The sequence below is a fragment of the Leuciscus leuciscus genome (assembly GCF_965113295.1).
Source record: "Leuciscus leuciscus genome assembly, chromosome: 25".
Lineage (NCBI taxonomy): Eukaryota > Metazoa > Chordata > Actinopteri > Cypriniformes > Leuciscidae > Leuciscus > Leuciscus leuciscus.
In genome coordinates, this window is record NC_138724.1 from 19,739,295 (window position 1) to 19,753,689 (window position 14,395).

The 14,395-nt window shown below is 36.3% G+C and overlaps 2 protein-coding genes across 2 annotated transcripts; both read left to right on the forward strand.

Annotated features, from left to right (window-relative positions):
* Positions 1-58: 58 nt before the first annotated feature.
* LOC309490289 (cytochrome P450 2F2-like) lies at positions 59-4,761 on the forward strand. The gene is made up of 9 exons (XM_082159374.1): positions 59-282; positions 381-543; positions 2,022-2,174; positions 2,305-2,465; positions 2,861-3,034; positions 3,211-3,349; positions 3,682-3,869; positions 3,942-4,083; positions 4,168-4,761. Exons 1-9 carry the CDS (start codon positions 121-123, stop codon positions 4,359-4,361), a joined length of 1,476 nt encoding a protein of 491 aa, XP_082015500.1. The 5' UTR covers positions 59-120; the 3' UTR covers positions 4,362-4,761.
* Positions 4,762-8,136: 3,375 nt separating this feature from the next.
* On the forward strand, positions 8,137-14,365 carry setd6 (SET domain containing 6, protein lysine methyltransferase). The gene is made up of 9 exons (XM_082159375.1): positions 8,137-8,274; positions 8,426-8,509; positions 9,122-9,266; positions 9,348-9,489; positions 9,579-9,773; positions 10,616-10,742; positions 10,816-10,996; positions 11,080-11,222; positions 13,861-14,365. The coding sequence occupies exons 1-9, from the start codon at positions 8,248-8,250 to the stop codon at positions 14,185-14,187; spliced, it is 1,371 nt and encodes a 456-aa protein (XP_082015501.1). The 5' UTR covers positions 8,137-8,247; the 3' UTR covers positions 14,188-14,365.
* The last annotated feature ends 30 nt before the right edge of the window (positions 14,366-14,395 follow it).

A 14,395-nucleotide genomic window follows, 5' to 3' on the forward strand; every position in this document is an offset into this window, starting at 1 on the left:
TCTTTCTGGAACACTGCCAATATCTGTTCAGATAGGAGAAGTACCAAGAGATTGAGAGGTTTGAGTTCACAAGCTTGTTTTGCTTGAGTGAAACACAGAGACAACAGCTGGACATCAGTCATGCTGGGCTCTTTGATTCTCCTGTGGATATGTATTTTCTTCATCTTCCTCCTAGTCCGGATCCAAAGGCCGAAGAATTTTCCTCCAGGACCTCGTCCTTTGCCAGTATTTGGGAATCTGCTTCATGTGAACATGGCCAATCCTTTGAAGGATTTTGAAAGAGTATGGCTTTATTTTATGTCATCTTAAGTTTAAACATTTCTTTTTTATCTTGTTTGTAAAATAATTTTCCTTTTTTTTTTTTTTTTTTTTTTTTTTAGTTTGCAGAACGATATGGGAATATTTTCAGTCTGTATACTGGATCAAAACCAGCAGTTTTTCTGAATAGTTTTGAGGTTATCAAGGAAGCTCTGGTGACAAAGGCTCAAGACTTCTCAGGACGGCCTCAAGACTTCATGATCAGTCATATCTCGGAGAATAAAGGTAACTCCTACTACAAGCTGTCTCCGCTAAGTAAATAACAGTCTAGCGAGTGTGAAATTTCTGTTATACAACAGTTCAGTAAAGAGTGACTTACATATTAGTCAGACACAACATATGGCAAGCCGTTTTAACTTTTATTCATTTCCAGGATATGAATTGTTGATATCTGTAATTATATTTTCACTAGTGAAATGTCACCATGGCTGCCATTCAAAATCAATTGTTGATATCAATAATTGATTTCTTACTAGTAGAAATATAATTTTTTATATCAATAATTACATTGTTACTAGTAAAAATGTGAATTACTGATATCAATAATTCAATTGTCACTAGTTGAAATGTCTATTCTTGATATCAACAATTGAATTGCTACTAGTAAAATGTATAATTTTTGATATCTGAAAATGTATTTCTGATATCAATATTATTTCAGATATCTAAAATGGCTTTCTTACTAGTAACAATCACATTCATGATATCAGAAATGAACATTGTCACTAGTGAAAATTTAATTATTGATATAAAAAATGAACATTGTTACTAGAAGCAATTCAATTGTTGATATCAAGAATAGACATTTCAACTAGTGACAGTTTAATTCTTGATATCAAAAATAAAGGTTTTTACTATAAGAATTGCATTTCTGATATGTAAAATTGTAATTTCAACAAGTAAGAAATCAATTCTTGATATCAACAATGAATTTTGAATGGCAGCCTATGGTGACATTTCACTAGTGAAAATATAATTACAAATATCAAGAATTATAGTTTTTACTAGTTGAAATTAAACTGTTGATATCAAGAATTAGCATTTTAACTAGTGAAAATTGAATTGTGGATATCAAGAAGTAGCATTGTTACTAGTGGAAATGTAATTTCTGATATCAAAAATTGCCATTGTTATAGTAGAAATCTAATTCCTGATATCAATAACTATCATTTTAACTAGTAAAAATTGAATTGTTGATATCAAGAATTAGTATCCCTGGAAATGAATAAAAGTTAAAACGGCTTGCCATTATGCCATATGCACGAGTGATTTGAGTGGTTGGTCCACAAGCTATTACGCACTCACGCACGCGCACAACGTAACACAACAGGACTAAGTAAAAAGTACAGTTTATCAGGATCAGGAACACAATCCCCTGGTTTCACAGACAAGTTTCAGGACTAGACCAGGACTAAAATGCATGTTTGAACTGTTTAACTGAAAGCAACTTGCACTATCTTAAAATATGTCAGTGCCATTGTTTTGTCTCAAGATGCACACCAGTAATGTGTTTTTCTTTCTAAGGCATGTTTATAAAAGCTACTTAAATATTCTAATTGAAAACTAAGGCCTAATCCCGGCTTAATCTAAGCCCTGTCTGTGAAACCAGGTCTACATGTTATAATATGAGATAAATAAAAGCTATTGGAATATGTTTAGTGCTAGAAACCCTGCAACTTTTAACTAACATCATTTTACTAAAGGTGTTGTATTGGCTAACTATGGCCCCCTTTGGAAGGATCATCGACGCTTTGCTTTGATGACACTGAAGAACTTTGGCCTGGGGAAGCAGTCCATGGAGGAGAGAATTCTGGGAGAGATTTCACACATTGTTGCTTACTTAGACAAAAATGCTGGTATTTATTTATATGTGTTTTTTTAAAAGTTTAGATCGACAAGATGGAGACAATGTGATTTATTTATTTATTTTATACATCAGCTGACAAGGAAAATGTCAATCTTTTTAATTGATTTACATTTGTACAGGAGGAACTGTGAATCCTCAAAATATGTTCCACAAATTTGCATCAAATGTTATCGGCTTGGTTCTGTCCGGATCCCGTTTTGATTACAACGATGAATTCCTTCAGTACTTCGTTCAGCTCTTTACAGAGATTTCAAAGATCCTCAATGGACCATGGAACATGGTAAGATTTTAGATCAAAACGCCCATTAAATTGCTTGACAACTGCAGTTTTCTCTAGCCAATGATTAAACTATGATGTTGCTAATCAGAGGAAGTTGGTACAGAGTACAGTTGGCTAACAGGGGGAGGGACATTCTCATTCTAGAGAGCATCTGATTGGACAAAAATCTGTGTAGTGCAGGATGAGTCATGAATGTATAATTGGTATTTTTCTGTCTGATAAGCCTGTATAACTGATAAATATGTATTTTTGTCAACATTTAGAGTTTTTTATGTTATGTTTTTTTAGAATAAATAATATTTATAATATTTTCATTTCACTTAATGTGACTGACATTCAAATTTGGGCTTGCATTTTAGAGTAATTGTATAAGATTGTATGTCCTTTCCTAACAGATATATGACACACTTCCTTTATTGAGAATCTTGCCCCTGCCTTTTAAAAAAGCCTTTGATAATGTGAAGAAGATAAAAGATATAAATATACGTCTGATCGCTGAACACAAGAGCACAAGAGTTCCAGGAGAGCCGAGAGATTTCATTGACTGCTATCTGGATGAGATTGATAAGGTGAGAGTTTCTTCTGACCTAGGCCTACATAAGGGTCCAAACTTCTAAGACCAAATTGAAAACCAGAGGTTCAAAATCTAATCTAATTTAAATCTGGAAATACTGTCACCACGTTATTCTTGAACAAATGCACCATAGCTTGAGACTCAAATTAATGATTCTCTTACATTCCCCAGAGAAAAAATGATGGTTCCACCTTTTCTGAGAACCAGCTCATCATGAACATTTTGGATTTGCACTTTGCAGGGACTGATACCACTTCCAACACCCTCCTAACTGCTTTTCTGTACCTCATGACCCACCCAGAGGTTCAAGGTCGGTGTTTAAAAAAAGCACACATTTATTTTTGCTTAATTTAAAGCAGGTTTCGGTTAAACCAGAGACAGTAGAGCAGCTGCCATAATGTTGTTCAATATGATAGCTGTAGGAATGGAAAAATCGCTTTCTTGACTAGCGACGCTAGAACAGGCATTACAGTTTTTAAGTCTGAATTGAACTAAAGAAGCTAAATATATGATGTTTTGAATTCAATTGCTAATTTGACATTTTTTTAACTGGATATTGTCAACTCAGGTGTATGTTAACATATTAGCTAACTCCTTTTTAGAGAACTTAAACAGACATACATGGCCTTGTTTTCTCACCAGCAAAATGTCAGCAAGAGATTGATGATGTTCTGGGGGGTAAAGATCACGCATCGTACGAAGACAGACATGATATGCCGTACACACAGGCTGTGATTCATGAAGTTCAACGCGTCGCTAACACTGTACCGCTAAGTGTGTTTCACTGCACCACCAAAGACACTGAGCTCATGGGCTACAACATCCCGAAGGTGAGGAAACTTGCCTAGAAATCTGAGTTTTTCCTATTTCAAATCAAATTTAAACTGTTTCTCCTCGGTCAGGGAACTTTAATCATTCCCAACCTCACTTCTGTACTAAAAGAAGAAGGCCAGTGGAAGTTTCCTCATGAATTCAACCCAGCCAACTTCCTGAATGAGCAGGGCCAGTTTGAGAAGCCTGAGGCCTTCATACCCTTCTCTACAGGTAACCATTCAGAAATGTTTAGCATTTTTTGTGTTTTATCTTTTCCAGACTTGTTCTGTGATCATCATCTTATGTTTTTTACAGGTCCCCGTGTGTGTCTCGGTGAGGGTCTTGCACGTATGGAGCTTTTCCTGGTCATAGTCACTCTGTTGCGCCGTTTCCAGTTTGTGTGGCCCGATGATGCCGGGGAACCAGATTACACCCCAGTGTACGGAGTCACCCTCACCCCCAAACCCTACAGAATGTACATCAAGTGCAGAGAGACAGTCCAACAATAAATCATAATGCCAAATATTTTTTCCCCCTGCATAGGATATAATTTGATAAACAGATTACCTTTGAACATCTAATATTAATTATAGCATTATCTACAAAAACTTGTGATAAATTTGTGATTCCTGTTCATCTACACTATCCATAATCCCAAAGTGAAATTTAAACTTTTTTGGAAACTCAATAAAAAGCTCAACATGTTCTGCCCCTTTCCATAAAGCACTTGAAATGATGTTATCAAGTCAGTCTAAGCGAGTGTTGCAATAATTGACATATGTCTAATTATATATGCCACAATAAATGTTTATTCAGGTTGTTATATGTGGCCTTTGTGTCTGTTTTTGAGACATCCCTAGCAAAAAAAAAAAAAAAGTTTTGTGAAATAAACTATTTGCTTAAATCTTCCCTTTCCACTGCTTTCATTTTGAAATATAGGTTTATATCTCAATAGCTAAATTCTGAAATAATGCAAGGGAAAACACATCCATCCTATCCACCAAACCACCCACCCATCCATCCATCCACCCACCCATCCATCCATCCACCCACCCATCCATCCATCCACCCACCCATCCATCCATCCACCCACCCACCCATCCATCCATCCATCCATCCATCCATCCATCCATCCATCCATCCATCCACCCATCCATCCATCCATCCATCCATCCATCCATCCATCCATCCACCCACCTATCCACCAACCCACCCACCGATCCATCCATCCATCCATCCATCCATCCATCCATCCATCCATCCATCCATCCATCCATCCACCCACCTATCCCCCAACCCACCCACCGATCCATCCATCCATCCATCCATCCATCCATCCATCCACTGAGCCATCCATCCTATCCACCAACCCAACCACCCACCCACCCATCCACCGATCCATCCATCCACTCAGCCATCCATCCTATCCACCCACCCACCCATCCACCGATCCATCCATCCATCCCTCCATCCCTCCATCCATCCCTCCATCCCTCCACCCATCCATCCATCCATCCATCCATCCATCCATCCATCCACTCATCCACCCACCTATCCACCAACCAACCCACCCACCGATCCATCCATCCATCCACCCATCCATCCATCCATCCATCCATCTATCCATCCACCCACTCAGCCATCCATCCATCTATCCATCCACCCATCCCTCCATCCATCCACCAACCCACCCATCCATCGACCAACCCATCCATCCATCGTTTTCCCTATCCACTTATCCTCTGTCCAGCATGGATACACACAATAAACTACCAGTCAAGAGTCATCAAAACTATGTATATACAGTGCCCTCCACAATTATTGAACCCCCTGGTAAATATGATCAAAATGGGCTGTAAAAAATAAATCTGCATCGATTATCCTTGTGATCTTTCATTCAAAAAATGTGCAAAATTCTAACCTTTCATTGAAGTAAAAGAATTGAAAGTGGGGGGAAAATCACATTATGAAATAAATGTTTTTCTCCAAAACACGTTGGCCACAATTATTGAAACCCTTTTATTAAATACTTTTTGCAATCTCCTTTTGCCAAGATAACAGCTCTGAGTCTTCTCCTATAATGCCTGATGAGTTTGGAGAATAACTGACAAGAGATCAGAGACCATTCCTCCACACAGAATCTCTCCAGATCCTTCAGATTCCCAGATCCATGTTGGTGCTTCTTCTCTTCAGTTCAGCCCACTCATCAGGTCAGGGGACTGAGACGGTCATGGCAGAAGCTTCATTTTGTGCTCCACAACAAATTTTTTGTTTTGATTTTGATGTTTGTTTTGGATCGTTGTCCTGATGGAAGATCCAACCACGGCCCATTATAAGATTTCTAGCAGAAGGCGTCAGGTTTTGATTTTTTATCTGTTGATATTTGATAGAATCCACAATGCCATGTATCTGAACAAGAAGTCCAGGACCTCCAGCAGAAAAATATGCCCACAACATTAAAGATCCAATGGTATATTAAATTGTACACATGGGGTACTTTTTATCCTTGTGTTCACCAAACCCATCTAGTGTGTTTGCTGCCAAAAAGCTCTGTTTTAGTCTCATCTGACCACAGAACCCTGTGTTGTTTGAAGATCCAGTCGTGTCTGACAATTAAATTTGCTGGAATTTGTTTTTGGATGAGCAAGGAGGTTTTTTTTTTAAACCCTCCCAAACAACATGTGGGGATGTAGGGGTTGTTTGATAATTTTTTTTTTAGGCTTTCTGACCCTAAGACTCAACTAATCTCTGCAATTCTCCATCTGTGATCCTTGGAGAGTCTTTGGCCACTCAAACTTTCATACTCGCCGTGCATTAAGACAGTATAGACACACGTCCTTTTCCTGGCAGATTCATAACATCTTTAGTTGGTTATAACTTCTTAATTATTGCCCTGATGGTCAAAATGGGGATTTTCAATTCTTTAGCTATTGTCTTACAGCCACTTTCTAGTTTGTGATGCTCAACAATCTTTTGCTACGCATCAGAACTGTATTCTGTGGTTTTACTCATTGTGATGGATGATTAAGGGGATTTGGCCTTTGTGTTTCCTCATATTTAAACTCCTGTGAAACACGAAGTCATAGCTGGACAGTTTCATGTTCCTAGTCACCCTGGTGTACTAAAAAAGGTAAATATTAATGGGAATATACTTCAGAGATATTTTACTCGTAAAAAATTCTAGGGGTTTCAATAATTGTGGCCAACATGTTTTGGAGAAAAACATTTATTTCATAATGTGATTTCCCCCCACTTTCAATTCTTTTACTTCAATGAAAGGTTAGAATTTTGCACATTTTTTGAATGAAAGATCACAAGGATAATCGATGCAGATTTATTTTTTACAGCCAATTTTGATCATATTTACCAGGGGGTTCAATAATTGTGGAGGGCACTGTAGTGCTTGTGAAATCCTAATTGGATACTATGGCAAATTACATCATTCCCAACCTCTCCTCCTCAGCTAGCAAAAAAAGAAAAGAAAAAGAATGTAAGAATGTTTTGCTAACGTACACATTAATTTTTTAAAAAGTAATTTTGTCTGTTTTCTAAATGTTTAAAACATCCAGTTTTTAAAATGTTTTTAAAGTTTCAGAATGTTCAGAGAACATTCAAAAGTAACAAGTAGCCTATAATATATGTATAAAAAAACAAACAAACAAACAGATGAACATCCAACTAAAATATCACAAAAAAAAACAAAAAAAAAAAACACGAACAATGTATAAATAATGTTTTTGTGCTAATGTTTTGAGAACATTATTGAATACTGGATAACTCTGAAAGAATATTTTGTTAATGTTACTGGAAGAACGTTTGTTAATATTTATGAGAGAACCTTGCCAGAACAATAGCCAAAGTTCTGAGAATGTTCCTGTTAGCTGAGTCTGTGCGGTTTGAGAAGGACAAGTGGAAATTTCCTCATGACTTAAATGAATGAGCATGGCCGACCTGAGAAATCTGAAGCCTTCATGCCAGATAAAGATAACATTGTCTCTGTTGATATGCTTCCTTTTATTGTCATAGTAAATTTATGTATGTTTGCTTAGTGAATTCTTTCCATATCCTCACACTTGTCTCAGTGAGTGAGGATCTAGCCTTAATGTTTATCTGGCCAGAGGATGCATGAGAACCAGACTTCAACCCTATGTTTGTTGGATTGATTATATAGCCTACGTATATGTAATAACATTATGTTGATTATTTCTATATTATTTTATTCTGTCGTTCACTTAACAGTATCGTAGGTGGCGCCATTGTACATTATTATGTTACTTTCTGCAGACGTACAGGAAGAAGAAGAAGAAGTGACCGAAGCTCCTCACATGGATGGTGGTGGTCACCATAAAACATATATTTTAATATCTCACCGACGAGCTTGCATTTTAATGAAATATGGCGACAGACACAAAAAGGGCAAAGGTAAAAACAACGTTTCCTCAAGTTATTATTATTCGCAGGTTAATTCATAATTTAGAATCAAAATATTTCCTTTAGCTTGAAACACAGATGTTTTACAGTTGTTGTGTATAATAACGATGAGCCTTCAGCATAGCATCATGTGTGGTTTCAGATCGATGATGAGATCTGTGTGCTGGACCCCCTGAAAAACTTCCTTCTGTGGTGTGATAGTGTGAAGCTGACGCTCAGCGATAAGGTAACCTGTTCATTTAATATCAATGTATATTGTAAATAAAATTGATAACAAAAGCTTAGTAATAATAGTAATATAAAATAATCACGGCTATTTTAGTAGCCTACTATTCATACCCTAGTATTTATACATATTTTAAATTAGCTTTTATTTTCTTATATTTTCAGTTTTCATTTTCATTTTAACTGGTGTTAGTACTTTTGTTGTGCATTATTAATTTGTCCTGTTTTTTGATCTATTTATTTTCTTTGAGTAATTTTAGTACTTCAACTCATAAAGTTTTCCATCCCCATCTAATATTTTTAATTTAATTTCAGTGAGCTCTGTGACATCCTTTAGTACAAATACATGGTTATAGAAATTGTTGTCATGATGATAAAACCCTTTGAGATATTTACCAATGTTTTCAGATATACAAAGACTGTGTACTCATATTACTACTTAGCTTGGTGAACACCTTTGGAGAATTTGATGTTTTCTCATTCAAAGAGATAATATGAAATATTATGAAATATCTGCCTGAGAGGCGTTTCAAAGATGGCCGCCAAGTGGCCCGAGTCTTGCCTTAAAGGGACTTTTATATTTACTCACCACAGTTGATATTAATTTATTTAGGTGTACTTAAGTAAAGAGGGTACAGTAGCTGAATATGGCATGCTTGCCAAAGAGGACATTGAAGAGGGACACATCTTGTTCTCCATTCCCAGAGAGACACTCCTACATCAGGGCACCACTAAAGTCAAAAGAGTGCTTGAAGAAGGTATGAGAACATTCAGGTTTAATACAATTCCACCTCCTGTAGCTGGCTTGTAACCACCAAATCTTGATGGTTATTTTCTAGGGAAGAAAACTTTAGAGAGCGCATCAGGCTGGGTTCCACTTCTTCTGAGTCTCCTATATGAGTACACATGTTCCCAATCCCATTGGAAACCATATTTGTCTCTCTGGCCAGACTTTAAGACACTGGATCAGCCCATGTTCTGGTAAGTTTTGCAGTGAATGTCTGCAGACCTTCAAGATATCCTTCAAGGATCCTTCAGTTCTTCATGGTCATGATGTCTCTGTTTTGAAGGTCCGAGGAGGAGCGTGATAAAGCCCTGAAAGGCACGGGAATTCCTGAGGCTGTCAACACTGATCTGAAAAAACTCCAGGATGAGTACAATAACATAGTCCTTCCTTTCATGAAGTCCCACCCTGACCTGTGGGACCCCGAGAAGCACAACCTGGAGCTCTACAAGAGCCTGGTAGCATTTGTAATGGCCTATAGGTGAGATATCAATGAGCTTTTAGATTTGATTAAATTTGCAATTAAAATCGGTTGTTGGCGATATTTAAATTGTGCGTGCTATACATTTAAATGAGCTTTGCTATTATCTAACACTCACTAAAGTGACTAATAAATAACACTAATAAATAACACTGATAAATGTAATCTTAAGCAAATCTCAAAATTATAATTTTTTATACTGTACATTATAATGCTGTAAAGGGTCAAATGAATTGTAGCTCTTTACAATTAATTTAACCTTTTATGTTTTAATTATTTCGGCAATATAGTAGAATTAGAATATCTTCCATTTATCAGTTATCGGTCATAACGTTAAAATATACGCTTACCATATCGGCCAGAATGTTAATAATTTTGCATGATCCCTAATTTAATCTTTTAACATTTCCTTACGTTTCTAGGAAGCATGTTTACACCACATAAGAAAAAAAAAACATGCTTTTGTAAAGCATTATGACATAAAAAGTCAAATTTATGACACACTAAGTTGAAATTCTGACTTAAGCCAGTTCTTACATATGCCAAAAAGTCATAATTGTGACAAAGTCCTAATTTTTTTAAATCTCAACATTTTTACTTTGTCTTATAAATTTGACTTAATCTCATTATTGTGACTTTTTAATCTCATTATGCCATATACTATAATTTTGACTGTATAATCTTATTATTTTTTTATTTCAGTATGTTATAATTTCAATTTTTTAATCTCATAATTTTGACATGGTATATCATAATTATGATTTGCCAAAGCATGTTTTTTTTCTTTTTCTGATGTGACAGAAATGGGCTTCCGTATGTTTCTCAATATTTCCATGTCTCAGTTTTCAAGAGCCTGTAGAAGATGATGATGAAGAAGAAGAAAAACAGCCTAACCCTCCAATGATGGTGCCCATGGCTGACATGCTGAATCACGTTTCCAAGCACAACGCCAATCTGGAATATACCCCTGTATGTGGTGCAGACGTATTGCTTTTTTTGATTGTTTATGCTTTTAAATCTCACAGCTCACATGTTCCAACAGGAGTGCCTAAAGATGGTGTCCGTACGGCACATTGGAAAGGGCGAGGAGGTCTTTAACACCTACGGACAGATGGCGAACTGGCAGCTCCTCCACATGTACGGCTTTGCAGAGCCGTTTCCTATGAATAGCAACGACACCGCAGATATACAGATGTCCAGTGTGTACAAAGCAGCATTGCAAGGTGTGACTTTATAATGTTTATAAAAAAGAGGAACTTGTTTAGCTTATAGAAATACATTACGTGACATTTTACTGCATTTACAGTGGCACAAAATGAAGCAGATCAACGGCTCTTAGTGGACAAATGGAACATGTTGTGCGAGATGGAGATCGTCGGGGAGAAAGGAGTCTTTATCTTCGGACAGTTAGGCTCCCTCACTTACAATGAGCTCTACACTACTCTGAAGGTAACCGTTTGATCCACGTGACAAAAAGTCAACAATAGATTTTGCTTGAATGATGTGTTTTTTTAAAGAAATTAATACTTTTATTAAGAAAGGACACATTCAATTGATAAAAAGCGACAGTAGGGTTTCTGTGGGTTTTAAATCAGAGCAGAAAGTCTTACATTTATGAAGTCGTGGAATTAAATGTTGCATGCATGGCAAATAACGAATATCTTCCTTAGTATTTTTGTCCTGTTACCAATACAAATATCGGAAACATCTTTAAATCAAGATACATTTACTTGAGATACAAATGCTAAATGAAGTCTTGAAAAATTAATCAAAATTAAGCTGAGTTTATGCTTAAAACAAGAACAAATATGTCAATGTGTCATGAAAATGTCCCTTTGATTTTTTTTTTTTTTTTTTTTTGCCCATTGGCAGATATTTGTTCTTGTTTTGATCATAAACTCACTTTATTTTGATCAATTGCACAGACTTCATATTTTGTCATTTTTTTAACTCTAGTACATCCTTCTTGATTTAAGAATAACATACAACTTGTGAATTGTGTTTCTCCTTTGACATTTACGTTGTCAACATATTCGTTGTCAGTTGTGTTCCCTTCAGTTTATTTCTTAAATTTTCTTTACCTGGGGCCTGTTTCAGAAAGGAGGTTAAGTGAAAACTCTGAGTATGTTAACCCTGAAATGAGGGAAACTCTGAGTTTTCTGTTTCAGAATGGGAGGTATGTTAAACCTGAGAAAGCAGAGTAAGTCAAGCCCGTTTCTGAAAGAGAGGTAACTTATACTCAGAGCCAGTTACCATGGTAACTTACTCTGTGAACCTAACCTGGTCGGGAGCAGGTTTTCTTCGATAAACCCAGAGTTTATTTCGGTCTCCTCCCCTTTTTAAAGAGGAAGTGGTGTTTAAACACCTCATTCATTCTTTCAGTACATTTTTATTAATAAAATTAATATTGTATTAATAAATAAAATATTGCTATATTTACTGCTGTTTTTTATATATATATATTTTTTAAATATTTTTTTATTAATAAGATGAAGTCTATATAACTCCTTAACTGGCAACTGAATATACAGTAGTAGATTAGAGTTACATAATGTAGTTCTAAACAAATTCTACAGAATTAAACTGTGGCATTTACTGGAAATCACTGAACTGTTCATCTGTGCAACAGAAGTTGATGGACCGTCCTCCTGCTGTTGGTTGAGTACACTTTATAACACTATTTGTCATAATTTCTGGTGTATTGAGTAGGCGACTTACAACTGCCTGGGGTTCTGTTGGGACAGGAGGCTCCAAAAGACAGATTTTACCATCAGAATCTATTGGGACCAACAAAAATCCTAACCCGAAGTAAAATAAATGGAAATATCAAAAATAGCCTATATAAAAAATAACACACATGTAAACCTTTTACATTTTATGAAGGCCCTTTGATCTTTGGGACTGGCTCTGAAGTCCGTCCAGGAATTCCCTCAGCCAAAAATGCTGCTGCACTGCTAGACACTGGATGCTTTAGTTATTTAATATCTCAAATGTTTGTAAAGTCAGGTAGCCTTCACCTATGATATGCTCAAGCCTTACTTGACTGAATTATGTTTTTATATTTAATTTTCAGCTGCTGCCATGTTCTTTTAATGCCTGCAGGATTGCCCCTACATGAAAATTTAAAAAAAGGTTGAATAACATACTCTTCTTCCAGTTTCACCTCTGATATTATAACAGTTGGGCAAGTTACTTGTATTACTAACTACAAATGACATCTTCAACAGTGTAATTAGATTAATGTAATAATGACTATCTTTATAAATTATTGGTCTACTTATTACTAATTACTAAATCCCATGTCAACCTTAAACACTTGAACAATACAAGGAGAGACAAGAAACTGCACTTTTAATGCTTTCAAATAAACAATATACAATTGCATGAATTATTCTTGAATTGACCAAAGTGTGTAGAGGGAGAAGGTTACATTAAAAATATAACTTTTAAAAATGTATGTAAAATAGCCTATACAGAATTGTCCTATAGTCTAATACAATTACATCAGATTTAACTTTAAATTACAGAAGAATTAGGAGTAATCCCTTTAATTAAATTACAGTATTAATGTTCTAATACAGTAAAATTACAGTAATAATGTTCGTACTGGTGAGAAATATGAAGACCTCTTTTTGTCTGGCGCTGTTGCCATGGTGACTCATAATATCTGTGCTCCATTGATAATGGCTTTTTATAGTTGTGGTGCACGCGCTTAACTCAGAGTAGGTCAACTCAGAGTTGATTGAACTAACTAATTTCAGCTGTTCTGTAACCGAAAACTCAGAGTTTCCCATCTCAGGGTAAGTCAACTCAGAGTTCAAGTTTTAACTCAGAGTTGGTTGAACCTCCTTTCTGAAACAGGCCCCAGGTCTTAAAAAGGTCTTAAGTTTATCTTCATAAAACCTGCAGAAACCTTGAAATGTAATGTTACAAAAAGATTTCTATTACTTTTTAACTTTCCATTCATCAAAGAATCCTGAAAAACAAATGGTTTCCATAAAAATGCTTAAGTTATATAATACATCATCTGAATGATTCCAGACTTTTGACTGGTAGTGTATATATATAATGTTTTTTTCTTGAGTAGGTCCTTTGCATGTCAGTGCAAGATTTCGAGGAGTTCTGTGAAAACGAAGGCTGGGAGGAAGACGAAGAGGACGATGATGAGATGGAGCAGGCTCTGAGTTTCAGCAGACTGAAAGGGTTGTCAGCGGAGTGGAAGTGTATCCTACACACAGCATCTGCTTTGACGCTGGACTCTTATTCTGAGGATGCAGAGATGGACAGGAGGCGGCTGGAGGATCAGGGAGCTCTGGCTGAACTCGGCAGCAGAGAGAAGAGAGCTCTGCATGTGCGTTACGGTCAGAAGAGCATCCTACAGCGCTTGCAACAGCTCACCAAACCTGCGTCTTAATGGACGGATTCCACAAACAGTCCTGATACTGCATTCTGGGAAACATTGTAGTTGGCAAAACAGGAGAGAAGTCCTCAGGCAACATGGTGTAACTGAATTAGCTAACTCTGTATAGTTTGTAGGTTTTTCATTTTGTATGCTGTACATTTCCCTCTAAGTAAAATAATTTGGAATCTTACGTTTCAGATTGTGTTTTGATTCTGAGCTG

Excerpts from the sequence above, each read along its gene's own strand:
- LOC309490289 (XM_082159374.1), top strand. The coding sequence starts at position 121 with ATGCTGGGCTCTTTGATTCTCCTGTGGATATGTATTTTCTTCATCTTC. Across the intron at positions 544-2,021 it reads TCATATCTCGGAGAATAAAG|GTGTTGTATTGGCTAACTAT; the intron begins GTAACTCCTACT and ends ATTTTACTAAAG. Across the intron at positions 2,175-2,304 it reads TTACTTAGACAAAAATGCTG|GAGGAACTGTGAATCCTCAA; the intron begins GTATTTATTTAT and ends ACATTTGTACAG.
- setd6 (XM_082159375.1), top strand. The coding sequence starts at position 8,248 with ATGGCGACAGACACAAAAAGGGCAAAG. Across the intron at positions 8,275-8,425 it reads CAGACACAAAAAGGGCAAAG|ATCGATGATGAGATCTGTGT; the intron begins GTAAAAACAACG and ends GTGTGGTTTCAG. Across the intron at positions 9,774-10,615 it reads GCATTTGTAATGGCCTATAG|TTTTCAAGAGCCTGTAGAAG; the intron begins GTGAGATATCAA and ends TCCATGTCTCAG.